Consider the following 17853-nt stretch of genomic DNA (forward strand, 5'->3'; position numbering starts at 1 on the left):
TTCTGAGCTAGCACCAGGCCTGAATTCGGAATCCCCAAGCTCATCAGTGCTGGAACTCTGACCACGGAGCTAGGAGGCTTCTTAAGTCCTGGTGAGGGAGAACCGAACCCACTTGAGTTATGAGACTGAGAAGCAGAGAGGGGAACCGGAATGCAAAATTCCCCAAGACACAGGAGTAGTCCCTTTAACAAAGCACCTTGGAGGAAATGCCCAGCCCCAGTGCAAAGATTCCGCAGAACGACGGCCTCCAAAGCAAGACCCAAGTTCTCAGGTCACCTCGTCCCGCAGCGAGCAGGCCACCCCGGCGCTGACGCAGGCGCGCCTCATTCCGGCCTCAGCACGCATGCTCCGTAGGGCAAAGGCGCTCTCGGCTCCGGCGGGGGCGGAGGAAGTACCAGCTTTGCACTTCACCCCGGTAGCAGCTTCGCGGCGGGGGATAGCTTTCTCTGGGGGCCCCACGGACTTGGGTGCTACCCGCACGTCTGTCCAGCCGGATCATGGGGTTACCTAAGGGGCCAGAGAGCCAAGGTGTCCCAGAGGTGAGGAACCCCCTCTTCTTGACATGTCAGGCTCCTGAGAGAGGGCTGAGTAAGCCAGGTGGCGGGCATGGAGGACCCCGGCTGCGTTTGGGGCACCCCGTCCCCTCCCTCAGGTGTGTTCAGAGGCTGGGTCCGCTGGGCCTGAGCAAGTCCTCCTGTGTGGGCGGGGACTAACTTGAGCAGTCTCGGGTCTGCTAGGACTGAGGTGGCCTTCCCAGCCCAATAACTGCCCCAGCGCAGCCCTAAGTGCCGCGGACCCAGGGTCCCACCACTCTCGTGCTCCGGGGCAGTTTACCCGGACCCTGGGCGCCGCGAGGCTCGGCCCGGAGGGCAAGGGTGTTACACCAGGAGTCACGAGACTTGCTTTGGGATGGTCTGGGCTCGGGTTGTGCAACAGCGGGTGGCCTCGCGCCTGCAGTTGCCTCACTAGACCCGCGGGGTTCTGGCGGCCAGCCCCACCCGCCTTGGTCCCTGGAGGGAACACCCCCCTACAGTAACCCCTATGCTGGGACCCGGTGGCATTAGGACGCTTGGGGACCGTGCTCGGCTGGGTCAGCTTGCCGCGCTTCCTGTGGTGCTGCGTGGCAGAGGGACGCAGCAGTGGGCAGAAACGTTGCTGCTTATCTGGAAGATAACTGGTGCCTTTTCTTCCAGAGGTGTTTATTATTAAGTACTCACTCGGTCCTAAGGAATGGGATAATCAGTTGTTTCCGGTTCTCCAGTTGCCTCGGAATAAAGGGAAAGTGCGTTTCCTTCTGGATGCAAGTATCACTTAACTAGGTGGTTTACAGCCTTCTCTTGTGCATTCACTTGAAAGCTAGTCTAGTTTTTTACATTCTTGCAAGAAATGGAATCCACGCTGCATCTCTTTCTCTGCCTAAGGTTCTGAAGCAGGCCTTGGCAGGGGACTGATTTCTGGACATGATGAGTGGTCCCTTTCCTCTTAGCTGTCTGTGGCCAGTCTTGCTTCTCTGTCCTCCTCCCGCTCAGTTCTTTCATCTCACTAGTACCCACTAATTGAGAGGTCACTGTTTTGTGCATAAAAGCTGGGATGTGGTGATGGAAAGATAGACTTACCTATCAGTCAGTGTGTGTTCTGTCCCTAGAATGCAAGTCCATTTGTTATCTTAGGAATCCTAACAAGGGTAAGGTTGTCAGAGCCTTTGTATTAGGTAAAACCTTACACTCAAGATGCTTTGATGATGCCAGGAATTGTGAATACTGGGATCTGTACTGTGATATTTTATTTAACATTTTTTTTGCCATTTCTTTATTCTAGGCTCTTAGGAAGTTTTTTCCCTAGTCTTTGGCTGTAGACTTCTGTCTTCCTGGTTCTACTTTAGATACATTGGATTCAATGTCCCTCTACCAAAGGAGATCTTTATAAAATAACAAGCAACCTGCTTCTGTGTGTACTTTGTTTAACCCTTCTCTTACTGCTAGGAGGCTAGGTCTTGCTTTTCACTTTTCCAAGAGCCTGGGACAGTTCTTGCCAATCAGGAGGCAGACAAGGTGACTATATAATCAAGTTATATCATTTAGTTAAAAAACCAGTATGTATAGGCTGTGTCATTAAGCTGTTACTAGTCCTGTTAATTTGTTAACTTCAGTTTTTTAAACCCTTAATGGCATGCAAGTGGAGGATAGAAAGATAGCTTAGGACTTGGCCCTGCTCTCCAGCTTACGTGGATATACAGTAGAAGGCAATTGAAAATTTAGTGTGCCTGGTTAAGGAGCTCACAGTCATTCATCTTCACCACAATTTTGTTTTTTTAACAATTGTATGTATTACCCAGCCTGGCTTTTTATGACTTTAAGGAGACATTCTTTCATGCTCTTTTTCATTTTGTTTCAGTGTTAATCTGTGAAACGAATTTGGAGTCTTATTAGCATTATCCATATCTTGTGCCCAAAAGTTATTTCACAGTTTATGTTGCCATGGCATACTTCTCCAGTCTGGGGGTGAATGGTTGAGAAGCATGGGCCATGCATCTTCCATGGGGTGCTCCTTAGGTAGAAGTTGAGGCAGGCATGATCATCCCATGATATGCTCTACTCTTCTTAGAAGTGTTTTTATGATAAATGATGATTAAACAAATGAAAGCTTTCTGTTTTATATTCCAGGAGTTTTAAGAAAGTACTTCTATCATCCCATTTTTCTTTTCTATCTTTGTGAACCATAACTGTTTCATGCCTTCTCTTTCATTTGAATTTCTCTACTTGTAGCTGTTTTTCACCCATCATATGTCTTTTGCCAAGGAAGAGAAGGTGTGAATAATTAATACTACATTATTTTTGCATGTCCAGTAGTAATTAGTGAGTGGTATGCTTTAGAATTTTGATAGGCTGGACCAAGGCCATTTGGGAGTTAAGTTAAATGAGTAAGTGGTGCATGGTTGTCATCTCCACCCCTGCCATTGGATTAACAGTCACTTTAATTCCTTGTTCAACTATATGTTCATATGTATGCTCCCTCTCCTGGCAGTTTGTCCTTCAGAATAAACTTGAATTCCCATTATCAGTGTCATTACTACAAAAACATTTTGCTAATATGTGACTGGTGTAGGTCATGCACTTTATGTAATGACTGATCATGTCATTTCTATAACAAGTGTGTCTTTGAAGCCTAGCTGTTTCAGAACAGAGGGATGAACATGGATGAATAATGTATGGGTCCTCTCCTGAACCAGCTAATATAATAGTCTATTTGGGACAACAGGCATGTTCATTAACACCAGACATGCCACTCAAAGGAGGTTGTTACTTAATTGTGTGAATAACATGAATTATAAATAAAATAGAAATGCAGAGAAATGATCATTTCAGGCTCTATTTGTAGGGTTTGGCTTCAAATAGGAGCTAGAATTTGAAGATAATTTCTGGATGTTCAGAGAATGTTAGAAGGGGACTGGTGTGAACACTGGTTGTCTGTGTTGGCCATAGCCATGTCTGGATTGTTTTGAGGGGAGGTGAAGGATGAAGCTGAAAATATAGGTTGCCACTGAAGATCTGGATGCCAAACTAAGACATTTGGAGTTTATCTTATAGGTATTGTCTATAAGTGATGCAGTAATGATGAAGAAGGCCAGGGGATGAGCTAAAAAGATAATGATGTGAAAGCTGTAATTCAGAAACAAATGAGCAAGACAAATTAACAAAGAAGAAAGATTGAGAGGCAGTTGCAATAGTCCTGGCATGAAGTGTAAATAAAAGGGAAGGGAGGATTAATGTGAGGTGCATAATAAAGGAAGATTTTAAAGTCATTGTTGAGTAAGGGAGTAGTCAGAAGTGGGTACAAGGATTTGAACCAGGATACTTTGGTGGTGGTTTATATAGATAAATTTTCAAAAAAATTTTCTGCAGTGATGCAAGAGAGGAAAGGCACAGCTCATGAACGTGAATGGAAGCAAAAGTACTAGAAAATTTAGATATATTTGACTTGTAAAGAAACACCTGGGAGTAAGTGAAGGTAGAATATTAATTAAAATGGTTAAATCAAATCTCTATATATTACATAAATTTATTGTTTTATTGATTATGCTTTTACAGTTGTCCTGAATTTTTCCCCTTTTACCTCCCTCTACCTAGCACACCCCAGTCTCTCAGGCAATACCCCCACCATTGTTCATGTCCATGGGTTTCATATAAGTTCTTTGGCTACTCTATTTCCTATACTGTACTTTACATCCCCATGGCTATTCTGTAAATACCTATTTTTACTTCTTTTTAAAAATTTTAAACTATTTTTTATTGATTGTGCTATTACAGTTTTCCCAATTTTTCTCCCTTTATACCCCCTCCAACCTGCCCCCTAACCCTCTAGCATTCCCCACCCTTTAGTTCATGCCCATGGGTTGTACGTATAAGTTCATTGAGTCCTCTGTTTCCATTTTTTATCTTTCCCCATCTATTTTATGCTTACTAATTATGCTTCTTCCCTGTACCTTTCCCGCCCATTCCTCCTTTACCCCTTCCCGCTGAACTCCCTCTGTGTGATGTCCATTTCTCTGATTCTGTTCCTGTTCTGGCTGTTTGCTTAGTTTTGGTTTTCGTTGTTTTTCTTTTCTTTTAGTTTCATTTGTTGATACTTATGAGCTTGTTGTCATTTTACTGTTCATGTTTTTTTATCTTTTTTCTTAGATAAGTCCCTTTAACATTTCATATAGTAAGGGCTTGGTGATGATGAACTCCTTTAATTTGACCTGATCTGAGAAGCACTTTATCTGCCCTTCCATTCTAAATGAAAGCTTTGCTGGATAGAGTAATCTTGGATCTAGGTCCTTGCCTTTCATGACTTGGAATACTTCTTTCCAGCCCCTTCTTGCCTGTAAGGTTTCTTTTGAGAAGTCAGCTGATAGCCTTATGTGAACTCCTTTGTAGATAACTGTCTTCTTATCTCTTGCTGCTCTTAGGATTTTCTGTTTGTCTTTAATCTTGGTGAATTTAATGATGATGTGCCTTGGTGTGTTCCTCCTTGGATCCAACTTCTTTGGGACTCTCTGGGCTTCCTGGGCTTCCTAGAAGTCTATTTCCTTTGCCAGATTGGGGAAGTTTTCCTTCATTATTTGTTCAAATAAGTTTTCAATTTCTTGCTCTTGTTCTTCTCCTTCTGGCACCCCTAGGACTTAGATGTCAGAGTGCTTAAAGTTGTCCCAGAGAATATTCAGCCTCTCTTCATTTTTTTTAATTCTTGTTTTTTCATTCTGTTCTGGTTGGATGTTTATTTCTTCCTTTTGTTCCAAATCATTGCTCTGAATCCTGGTTTCCTTCTTGTCACTGTTGGGTCCCTGAATATTTTGCTTTATTTCATTTTGGGTATGTTTCATTTGTTCTTTCATTTTGTGACCAAGCTCAATCAGTTCTGTGAGCATTTTGATTACCAGGGCTTTAAATTCTCCATCAGTTAGGCTGGCAATGTCCTTACCACTTAGTTCTGAGGTTTTGCTCTGTTCTTTCATTAGGGCCATATTTCTTTGTCTTGACACACCGGTCTGGTTGTTCTGGTTGATTTTTTCTTTAATTCCTTGGTTGTCTGAGTTCCATGCAGTTTGATTTTCTGGTGCTTCTGGTTGTTTTTTTGATTTTAGATTGGTTGTCATCCTCCTTTTGGTTGTGAGAGGAAGTGAAGGGTTTCTACCTACACCTCCATCTTGGCTGGAACTCCCCGCTATTTTTACTTCTTAATCTCCTCACCTCGTCACCCATTCTCCCCCACCCCTCTCCCATCTGGCAACCATCAAAACATTCTCCATATCCATGATTCTGTCTCTGTTCTTCTTGTTTGTTTAGTTTGTTTTTCAGATTCAATTGTTGATAGATATGTATTTATTGCCATCTTATTATTTATAGTTTTGATCTTTTTCTAAAATAAGTCCCTTTAACATTTCATATAATAAGGATTTGGTGATGATGAACAACTTTAGTTTTTTCTTATCTTGGAAACGCCTTATCTTCTCTTTGATTATAAATTCTAGCTTTGCTGGGTAGAACAATCTTGGCTGTAGGTCCCTGCTTTTCATGACTTTGGATAACTTTAACCTTTGGCATTTTAATTATGATGTGTCTTGTAGTGGGCCTCTTTGCATCCATCTCATTTGGGACTCTCTGTGCTTCCTGGACTTGCATGTCTATTTCCTTCACCAAGTTAGGGAAGTTTTGTTTCACTACTTTTTCAAGTAGATTTCCAATTTCGTGCTTTCTCTTCTCCTTGTGGCACCCATATACCCATATGATATGAATGTTAGACCTCTTGAAGTTGTCCCAGAGGCTGCTTATACTATCCTCATTTTTTTTTTGGATTATTTTTTCTTTTTATTGTTGTGGTTGGTTGGTTTTTGCTTCCTTATATTCCAAATCATTGATTTGATTCTCAGCTTCATCCATTCTTCTGTTGTTTCCCTGTAAATTGTTCTTTATTTCAATTAGTCTATCCTTACACTTTGGGAAGTCCAAATTTATTATTTTTAAGGGAGTTCTGTTATATGGCAATAAGGCCCTTTAATATCTCTGGGTTAAAAGCCTTCTTTATATTTGCGTTAAAGATCAAAATTAGTAGTGTAGAGAGGCGTACATATTTGAATTAATTTTTCTTGCACCTTTTTAAAACAATTGGGACCAAAATGAGTATGAAGTTAAAAATGAAAAATAAAAACCACCTTGTTCCTGTCTGTAAGGAATTTATAAACTATTTGAGAGCCTGTCAGGTAAACTGTGTGTAAGAGAACAGGGAGGTAATGTGCCTTAATCTCCCTTTCTCTGGTTCCTTTATTCAAGGTAGCATTTATAAGCCCTTTACATTTTGTTTTAGGTAGAAACAAGAGAAGATGAAGAACAAAATGTCAAATTGACTGAAATTCTGGAGCTCTTGGTTGCAGCTGGGTATTTTAGGGCAAGAATTAAAGGCTTGTCACCTTTTGATAAGGTAAGAGGAAATGTTTCTAAACCAGTATGCTTTTTCTTTTTTTTTTTTTTTGGTTAGGATAGCATAGTTAATTAACCATGGAAGGGAGAAGAGATTGTGTTTTTACTTCTCCGTGTCCATGTTTCCCTTTCTACCTTATTCAAGTTCATTATGGAAATGTTCAAATTTCTTATTAAAAGAAAATAATATGTCAATAGATATACTTTGAATTCCTTTTCTATGCACGAAGCTTTGGGGAATGCAAATAAGCAATCGAAATTCCTCATTTTGAGGAACTTACATTTGGGGTGGGAAGATAAAACTTATGTAAAATAAAATAATCTGAGTTAATGAGCTATCCCAAGTCAGTGTGCTCACAGACAATTACCAGATTTTCTTTGGATGAATGGTAAATGCTTCATTGGGAGGAGGGAGAAGTCACTATGGGGTGAAGTTTAATTCAGCAGAACCTGAAACAATTATTATTCACAAGGCTTAGTAATAGGTGTTGAGGGCACAGAGATAAGACAGACACCCTGTAATCAAAGGATCTGACCTCTATAGCATAGGAAAGAGAGACAGAAAAAGCAACATGCATAGAATAAAGAGCATGATGCAGTAAATACTACTGCAGTGAACTATACACAGAAATGAAGCATCCTGGTCAGACAGGGCAGGCTGAGAAAGCTTCCAATGGTGGAAGAAAGTGCTGAGTGCTCCGGTGGGCCACAGCCCTGGCTGCCTGTTACAGAATCATTGTGGATTGTTTTAGAATATAGATGTCTAGGCCTCACCATTGAAATTCTGGTCAATTAGATCTGGACTGGGACCTGGAATGTATATGTTATTAGGTATCTCAGTTCACAGCACAGCTAGAAGTAAGATTCACTGGTTTTTGGGGTTTTTTACGTCAAGTTGTGTTCAAAAAGGGTTTTGTTTCAAAATGGATTTTTAGCTTTCATGTCATTTGCATCTCAGAGAAACCCAGTGAAAAAAATAGAGCAGGGATTCACGTTTCCTTTTGGTAGCTGAAAAAAACATAAGATGTATGGAAATTAAGTAATGAGCCATAAAATCTCAGTTTTGCTACTAATGTGTCTGGTCCATAAAACACATGGAAGCCTGAAACTGGGTGGTTAAGGCTTCTCTCATTTGAACATTAATGTCTGTCTCCTTCAGTATAAAGAAAGTCAAGTGTGATATGTCCATTTAGTAATAAAAATCAGTTTCTTAGTCACACTAGCCACATTTTGGGGGCTCAGTAACTACATGTGGCTAGTAGCTGCTCTGTTGGACAGTGAAGATACAGAACTTTTCTATCACTGCAGAAAGTTTTATTCAACAGTGCTATTTTAGATGAATTGTAGTTGATAAAGTCAGGACATATATATCCTCTCTAACAATAGATAATTTTGTATGTTGAGACTGTAAAAAATATTTATTTATATTTTTAACTACTTTTCACTTCTTCCCCTCTCTCCAAGCTAGAAAGAGAAAACATATTTTCTTTGTCTTGCAGGTGGTAGGAGGAATGACATGGTGCATTACCACTTGCAACTTTGACATAGATGTTGATTTGCTCTTTCAAGAAAACTCTACAATAGGTCAAAAAATGTAAGTTGTTAGGGTTTGCCTAAAGGGAAAAGGAGAGTAGCATTTGAGTGTCTACTATATGCCAGAGGATGTGCTAGACATTTTTACATATTTTATTTTAATTTTCATTATAACAGGTATTATCACAGTTTTATAGATTACAAATCTGAGGCTGAAAGAAGCCATGGTCACACAGGTAGCATATAAGAGTCATTTTAATGTTTAGGCTCTGCCTAACACTTTTTTAAACTTTTTTCCAGTTTTTTTGAGATGTAATTGATATATAATGTCATATTAGTTTAAGGTGTACAACGTAATGATTTGATGTATATACATATAGTGAAATGATTACCACAGTAAGTTTAGTGAACATCTATCCTCTCACACAGGTATACATTTTTTCCCTTATGATGAGAACTTTTAACATATATTCTCTTAGCAACTTTCAGATATATAATGTAGTATTGATAAAAATAGTCAGCATGCTATACATTAAATCCCCAGAACTTATTTACCTTATAATGGAACTTTGTACCTTTTGACCACCTTTGCCCATTTTGCCCACCCCCACCTCTGCCAACCACCAATCTGTTCTCTGTTTCTATGAGTTCGGTTAAGTAAGATCATACATATTGTCTTTCTCTGTCTGACTTATTTCATTTAGCACAGTGCCCTCAAGGTCTATCCATTTTGTTGCAAATAGCAGGATTTCCCTCTTTTTTATAGATTCATAATATTCCATGGTATATACACTAAATTTCTTTCTTCATTCATCTGTTGATGAACACTTAGGTTGTTCCCATGTCTTGGACATTGTAAATAATGCAGTGAATATGGGAATGCAGGTAACTCTTTTAGATAGTGATTTTGGTTCCTTCTAATATATGCCCAGAAATGGAATTTCTGGATCATCTGGTAGATCTACTTTTAATTTTTTGAGAAACCTCCAAACTGGTTTCCACAGCAGCTAGACCAATTTACAGTCCCTCCAACAGTACACAGGAAAAGAAAAAAGGTTTCTTTTCTCTAGCACTTGTTATCTCTTGTCTTCTGGATGACACGTATTCAAACAGGTGTGAGGTGATGTCTCATTGTGGTTTTGATTTACTGTACATTTCCCTGATGAGTAATGCTGGTCAACAACTCTAATACTTTTTCTTGATGAAAGTTTCTATAAACTGCTTAGTGTATCTCTTTCTAATGGCAGCTAATTTCAATGGAAGTTGAATAGGGTGAGAAAAAGAGAATCTTTCCCTCCCTGTTGCCTTTGTGAAAGACAGAGCTTCACTTTAGAGAAGGCATGGGCTCCTTGCTAGAGATTTCACCTGGGGGCCCCCTGGCTGGTCTTCCATAGCTCACCAGGAGCTTGATGATTTAGTTAGACCTTTTGGTATCCCCAGTTCTGCTCCCAGCCTTGGCATTGTGTATGTGTTACCTTAGGCAAGCCTCAGCTCCCTTATCTGTGAGAAGAGAGATTTGTGACCTCAGATCTGAATGATTCTGTGACTCACTTACTATTTTTTTTTGAAGTCTTATTCTCCCTCAGGAAAAAAAAACACTACCCAATGAATTAAAGATGGTTTACAAATATGCATATGAAGCAGTAATCACTGAAAGTTGAGGCAAAGATAAAGAGAAGGGAAAGGGAAAAACAATGGAGACAAAAGGCAGAGTTGGGAATAAGGCTAACACATCTTCGATGGGCCACAAAATGCCTTGTTTTCTTAAGGGTGGGCTACAGATTTAATTCTGAGCTTCTGGCAGACAACAAAAAGAAAAACAATAAATGACCCAGTTCACAGTTTCTATATAGTAAAAGAAAAATCAGTCCCTCAGAATCACCAAAATTCTTAATACTAGGACCATTTCTCCAGATACCTGTTATTTAACACAGTGACACTGTTCTCATCAGTGCCCAGGCCATGAAGAATGGGACTCTGCATCCCTAAAACCTGCTGCTGTGAGACTGTGGGATCATATCCTGCCAGCAGTACTGACAAGTCCTGCACTGGGAGGCAGTGCAGTGGAGTCCAGGTGTCTGGATTTGCTCTCTGCTGGTCAGGCTAAATCAAGAGATAACTTTTTATTACTGTCTTTTTGTTTGTTTTTATTATGTAGGTGTTGTATCCACGAAGTTAAAAAAATTCAGATACTACCAAAGGGAACAAAATATACAGCTGTCTCCCCCACCCTCCCCATTCTATATACCAGTTTAATTTCCTGGAAAGAATCATCTTTGACTATTTAGGTTTTAGATTGTTCGGAGTGGTAACTTCTGCATCTCCCAACTATGTATACACTCTGTTTCATTTGTGTCTGATGAGAAGAGGAAATTAGCTCCCCTATACTGCTCAGTACATCCATCTTCCATCTTCCAGTCTTTTATTACCTGCTTTTCTGTGATCACTTGTATAATTTTAATCTATTTAACCCTCTATTTCTTGGCCTACAAATATAAGATAGTCTCTCCTGGCTCCTACATACATAAGGTAAACATTTTAGTATCTCTGTTTTTCCTTTTACTTTTCAGCCTCCATCTACCATTATAACATTACTTTTATAATCTTTGGGGCATAATATTTAGAGTCTCTTAATAATGGGAATTAAATTGTCCATGCTTTATCTACAGGTAGATTCTAAAAGTAAATCTATAAACAGTGTTTACAATAAGAACTAAGACTTGTGATGGGAGCAGAGAAGAGGAAATATTATCTTTTGGACCATAATGATATTGTTTAAAAGAGAATATTTAAAATAGCATAATCAAAAGGAATCTCTTCACTTATTCATTGACTCATCAATATTTATTGAGCTCCTACTATGGGTCAGGCATGTTCTGGGTAGTTTTGATATATTAAGAATTTCATGACAGATTAGATCTCAGGGTATGAGTTAAGAGGGAAATCAAGGATTATTCTGAGGTGTTTGGCCAGAGCAAGGTGGCCAGTATGAGTCACTGAAAATCCCACACATCGTATGCATTTTCAGTCGAATTTAGGAAGCCACAGATGCAGAGGGTTAACTAGTTATATTTGAATTTTCAACTGTGTGGGGTCAGTGCCCCAAACCCCTATGTTGTTCAAGGGTCAACTGTAAATCACTTTATGGCTTTTTTTTTTAAATTTCTAATTGCCTTTTTTCTTGTTAACAAAGAAGCACATACCTTTACCTGTAGGAAAGATCACCCAGCTTCTTAGTCTATATACTATCATGAATTCACTGTCTTTTTGAGGACACTCTTGATTGAAGCCTTTTTCTGTTAGAGTTTGAGCTGATTGCTTTTTACATTTGTGGCACCATGACATACTGGGATTTCTTTCCGTTGCATTTTTTTCTGGTCTAGTCTCACCATTTCTTACATTCTATGTATCTTTTCTCCATAAATTATTTTGACATTTTACAGTGGTCCTTAGTTTATTTTCACCTTGGTGTTCTTGGGGGTTATGATACATTTCCATCAGTGATAGTACTATTAATAGATATTGGAATATAGTGTTTTTTATACAGGTTCTCAGTCCTTTATCCATATTTCTGAACTCTAAAACACACTGAAAATTTTTTTTTTCTTTTTAAGCGTGGGTTCAAAACTCATGGAAGCAAAATATAGCCTGAACTAACTTAAAGCTATTTGTTGTCCTTACTGATCCCACTTATGTGAATATTCATAAGTTTTGCTGTATAAATATTATTTGATTTTAGGGTGTGCTCTAGATTTTGCTGGGGTCCTACATAATATATAGTATATGCATGCCTCTTAGGTGCACTAAGGTACAAACATCTGAAAAAGTCTGAATTCTAAAACACATTTGGCCCCAAAGAGTTTGGTTAAGGGATTGAAGATGTATTATGTTCTCTGGTACGTACTTGATGTGTAGCCTTTAAGTTTATAGCTAGAATAGTAATTGTGGGCAAAGCTGGGGACAGAGATTTGCACGACTTAAAGTTATCTGTCAGACTCCTAGCAGTTCTTCAGGCAGTTGGGTCTTTATTATCTGTAGGAGAAATGACATAGCCATAGGACACTGAATTATCCAAAAGTCTTCTCTGTTTGGTTTTGGAATATGTTTTGTGTTTGGGGGTTGCTTCTTACAAAATTTCTGGTTAGGTGCAATTTAGCCTAATACTACCTGTTTACAGCACCTCACCATATCCCAGCTGATGTGATGGGTGGCCAGGTAGCACTGTCTGAAGAGTGCATTTATCTACTGAGCATGATTATCTTTCAGGGTCTTCTTTGCGTGCCAACTGGGGCCTTATTCTCCTTGATCCTTCTTTCTTGAGGGTTCCATGAGCTTCTGCCCTCCATCCCAGCCTGTCCTAAAGCCTATTACTATAGGGTCTTATGCTCAGAGATCCATTGATGGGATTTTAGACTTATAACTGTGTTCATTTTAACAACATTACTAGGCATCTATGTGCAGAGCACTTGGGCATGCTTTTTGTTATTTAACCTTCAAAACAGTCTTTGAATAGGCAGGATAGGGGTTATCCTTCATTTTATGATAGGAATATTGGACCAGAGCCATCTGTGTGACTTGGCAAAAATCCCAGAGTAGGTGATGGAACTGGAATCCAGATCCAGATTTAATGCACCCTCTTTTAAACTCTTTGCAGTGGAGGAAGAAACAGTGCACTGAACACTCTTAAAAACTAAAGAATCAAACTAATCACCTATAGTGACATGTGGGCATCATAAAATCTTAGATTAGGAAACCTGCCTGGTGACCTCTGCAGTTGTCATTTTCCCTTAGTTTTAGAAAGTCAGAGGATTCACCCTGAGCTCCAGGGAGAAGCCAGTTGACACTGGTGGGTTTCTCTAAGAAATCCTCGCTTTCGTCCCCTGGAAGTGTTAGTGCCTCAGGTGCTTCTATATGCTGCCAACAAGGAGGTAGGTTTAAGAGGGTTGTAAATCCTGAGCTGACCTGCAGCATCCTCTCTCAGGGCCTTTATGAACTGAGATAACTGTCTGTTAGGACTGGCCAAGGAGAACTTTGTCTAAAGGTAGAGGGTTGTGATGGTTGTTGGGTGTTCCAGCTTCATTTTTAAGCTACTGAATGATTGTAGGTAATCATTACCCTATGCAAACCCATAGACCTATAGCCACTAGAGGGAGCTTTCCTCCTACTGAACTAAAATATAGTGGAGAGGAAAGGTGGCCCCTCCTCTACCATAAATACTTAAGACCTGCCTGGAGCAAGGACACAAACCTTGAAGTTTGGGGAGTAGGGCCAATTAACCACCCACTTCTTCCCCTCAGAAGTTTCAAGGCATAAGTCTGGTAAAGATGAAAATAAAATTCATCAGAGAGAGAGTGCCTTAGATATTGCCAAATGGGTTTGCTAATATATTCCTACCAAATATTCCAGTTTTAGCCCCAGGAAGAGCTGGACAACCACAGGCTTCCCTACTGAGGCAGGGCACACATCTCATGGCAGAAAAGACGTATGGACAGGCTTCTCAGAAAGGAGGGACTACAGGAATGGCTGAGAGCCACATGACAATTTTCTTTCATATCTTGGACCTTTTGGATAAATCACACATCCTGTAGGCTTCCCTCCTGAGAAGTGGATATTCCTATCTTCTGTGAATGTGTACAGTAGGGTATCAGTCTTCCACTCTCCGAGTTTTTTATTTTTAACATATTAGACTGGACACCGATACTACAGATAAGTGAAGCTGGGGGTGTGGCTATTTCCCTCAACAGTTTTAACCTTGGTCCCACCTTGTATAGCTAGCTATTTTCTGTATATAATGTTTTCGTTATGTGTTCTCCAGGGACCATTCCCTGGGTACCCATTTAGCTTTTGTCCCTAGGTTACTTAGTTCCTACCAAGACTGAGGAGATGAAACCTACTAAAGGAACATAGATAAGATAATCTCTCTCATCTAGACGAGTTAGATGTTGGTGTTAAGGGTGTGTCTCCTGGGAAGGATTATGGAACTGCAGAAAGATGAAAAGGTACAAGATTTCTCTGAACAAGGACTACTTCTGGTAGACCCAAAACTTACTGAATTTGAAGCATCTAATAAGACCTGGTAACACCAGGGCCTTCATTTATTAGCAAATTCTCCTCCACTTATAAACAAAGCCACAGTATTTGCTGTAACTGGGTAAGATTTTTTTTTTTTAAATAAGGGTCTTATATGGGGATATAACCTAACCTATCCCTGTAGGCTGAGCCAGAAGTTCCGATTTCTCCATATGGCCCTGTAGGGCCTTACCTTGTAACTTTAATGTTCCTGGTCTGTGTGCCATGGCTTTGGGGTTTAGCAGAACCACTATATAATCTTTATTCACTCCTCTTGAATTGGATTTAGTTCAGACATGAGAAGACTGTTGGAGATCAAATATCAGCTGATTAGAAAAGGAGGCTTAAATCTTTGGTAAAATGGACTTGCACACAAGTCCCTCTATCACTCCTACAATAAAACTGTCCCACCCAGGCCCAGGTTGAGCTGAAAAACTTTAACAGCAGCAGAGAGGGGCTTACCTCCTGAGAAAGAAGAATGCTTTGGGACCTCAGGGAGCCTGATTCCTTACTTTCTACTCCCTGCAATCTAGGAGGAGGACTGAAGTGAGGTGTTGGAGAGAAGTCATTGTCCCTAATGCAAAGCAGAAAATTTCTCTCTGGAAAAAAAGAATGAGGATACATGGTTCCCCAAAATCTAGTATTGATTTTAGCATATCAGAATTTAAAGACTTTTTTTTTTATTTTGAAAATACTTTGTTCCAGAGTAGAGAACTCCTATTTTTTCTTGAGTTTGAGGCCTCATATTTTGTCTTAATATTCTGGGCACCTGGCACAAGTCTGGTAATTATTTTTTGCCTGGCTGATATTTACAACAGTTTTTAAAATGTGTTAACCTAGCGGTTCCCAGGATTATGTGAAAAGTAGGTCAGTAACGTGAAATGTAAACGAATGTGGTGCGCTGATAACTTGTTATTTTACTGTGTAAAGATGTTAAAAAACGATACCTACTACCTCAAACATCACCCTAATTTCATAAAGAAAAAGTATATAAAAAAGTAGGAAGCATATAATCTTAGAATAAAGGATGAAGGCAGTTTTGTGGCCTTACATGCATGTACAAACACATCTAAATTGTGCTTATTTTTTCTAATTTTGCAGTCAGAGAAACTTGGTGATGGTCTGGCATTGAGAAGTGCCAGATTTTTCTGGGATGCTGCCAAGACTTGAGAGATGTCTTATAGGCCACTTAGTGTGTTCTCACTCTTTGCTTGTTGCTTTTTCCAAATAGAGCTCTATCAGAAAAAATTGTCTCAGTTCTTCCAAGGATGAAGTGTCCACACCAGCTGGAGCCTCACCAGATCCAGGGGATGGATTTTATTCACATATTTCCTGTTGTTCAGGTGAGACTTTCTGTGTGGTTTCTTGTCCTCTGAACATCAGATTCCTGTAACATTTCTGACTCTTGAGCTCTGTTCTGAATCTAATGGATGTGGTATGGATTTGGTGGCAGCAGAACATGACGTTTCTGATGTCTTCCTCTGAAGGTCGCAGGTACTCCACCTTCCTTAGTTTCACACCTTCACCTGATCTTTGAATGTTCCCATTAGTTGCTTTTCATTGTCTTTTTGGTAAAGCTAGGACTCTGCAGCCCTCATGCGCTGGTCACCTCTGACCTATCCAGACTCTTTCCTTGCTTTCCTTTGTTCTTTCTGTTTTAGTCCCTCTGATTCAGATTTTCTCATGGTTATTATGCTTCCTCCTGTTATAGGGCCTTTCCGAAAAGGCTCTTTCCTTTTCTTCTTAACTGCTTAATTCATATTTATTCTTCAGGCCTCAGTTCCACCAAGCCTTCTCAAGAAAGCTTCCTCTGACCCTTTAATCTAAAACAGGTTCTTTTGGTATATCCAGTTACATAGCCACATTCCCTTTCTTCATAGGAATGTTCCATACTGTAGTTTCTACCATATATATTCAAGTGTGTGGTTATTTATCTGTCTCCATCAGATTGTAAGCCTCATGATGGCAAGTACCATGACTGTCTTGTTCACTGTTGTGTCTCCAGCACCTCATGGACTGCCTGACACTTTGTGGTTATTTAGTTCTTATTTGATGACTAAATGCCTGATGGGAGACTTATCTCCATCTCAGCTTTTCCCAAAGATTCTGTGATTAAGTGGCTCATGCTGTATAGCTCCCGATATTCTCTGCAGTTCTTGTGTGCCTCTCCTCTAAGCACCTTGAAAAGAGAAGGAGCAAAGAGAGTTGCCTTTGTTGTCTGCGTTGTGAACAATACTTTGCATATACCGAATTTTTGAGATTCTAAGACGCACTGGACCATAAGACGCACCTAGGTTTTACAGGAGGAAAACAGGAAAAAAATTTTGAAGCAAAAAATGTGGTAAAATATTCAATAACATAAATAACATAGGCCGCTGCCCCTCCCCCCACAGCAAGCCAGGTAAGCTACATTTGGACTATAATTCTCACCCCCATTTTCCTCCCAGATTCGGGGCGGGGAGTGCATTTTATAATCTGAAAAATATGGTAATCCTAATAGAGACTCTGAAGCATGTATTATAATCCTCATCTGAACATCTCAGGAAAGTGAGACTCAGAGAGGGTAATTGATCTGCTTAAAGGCAGAGTAGAAAAGCAAATGTTCCAGTCTAAACTCTCTATCTCCAAGCCTTGTACTTTCCCACTCCGCTATTCATGCAGCCACCTACAAGAAAGCTGCACAGCCCTTGCTAGAAAAGTCTTAACTCTCAAGATTATATAGTGTAGGTACATGGACTCTGGAGATTAATTTTTCATCTGTGAAATAGAGGTATTAATAGTACCTACCTGATAGGATGAAAATTAAGTTACTATGTGTAAAGCACGTAGCTGAAAGACTGGCACATTTAGTAAGTGTTTTATAAGTGTTATACAGTTGTTTTGTTGTTATACTCTTCCTGGGAATCTTTGCTACGATAGACTTCAAATCAGATTCCATGAATTTGTAAATTTGAGGCTAAGACTTTTACTCAAAATTTGATTTGTATCTGTTAGACTTTCTGTCTCTGCAATTCAGGGAAATGGTACCTAATCCTTTTTGTGAAAATAGGAAGTAGGGACCCTCTGTTGATTTTTACTGAAACCTCATACACTGTCACTCTGTGAAGTTGTTGCCTTTCCCCCCTGAAAGCCTGGATCTCTAGTGATTAGACCTTGTTCCACCATATGCTAGAATATTACGGGCAAAAAAATCTAGTCCAGATATGAGAAGGGGATGAAAAGGAAATGATCTTTTGTAGTTAGTGTGGGCATTTTGAATGTCTGTGAATGAACAGTTCTGTTTTGAGAGTAG

The 17853-nt window shown here is 39.8% G+C and overlaps 1 protein-coding gene across 5 annotated transcripts in view; it reads left to right on the top strand.

The window, feature by feature from the left end:
- Window positions 1-359: 359 nt before the first annotated feature.
- CCDC93 (coiled-coil domain containing 93) overlaps window positions 360-17853 on the top strand; it is a 96720-nt gene continuing 79226 nt past the window's right edge. For all 5 annotated transcript variants that reach the window (XM_045825988.1, XM_045825992.1, XM_045825989.1 and 2 more), the window contains exons 1-4: window positions 360-539; window positions 6847-6960; window positions 8459-8553; window positions 15793-15904. In XM_045825988.1, coding sequence (XP_045681944.1) covers window positions 498-539; window positions 6847-6960; window positions 8459-8553; window positions 15793-15904 — 363 coding nt within the window. In that variant the 5' untranslated portion in view covers window positions 360-497. The remainder of the gene's footprint in view (window positions 540-6846; window positions 6961-8458; window positions 8554-15792; window positions 15905-17853) is intronic.

Source organism: Phyllostomus hastatus, unplaced genomic scaffold (genome assembly GCF_019186645.2).
Source record: "Phyllostomus hastatus isolate PE091 unplaced genomic scaffold, TTU_PhHast_1.1 phas_scaffold_60, whole genome shotgun sequence".
NCBI lineage: Eukaryota > Metazoa > Chordata > Mammalia > Chiroptera > Phyllostomidae > Phyllostomus > Phyllostomus hastatus.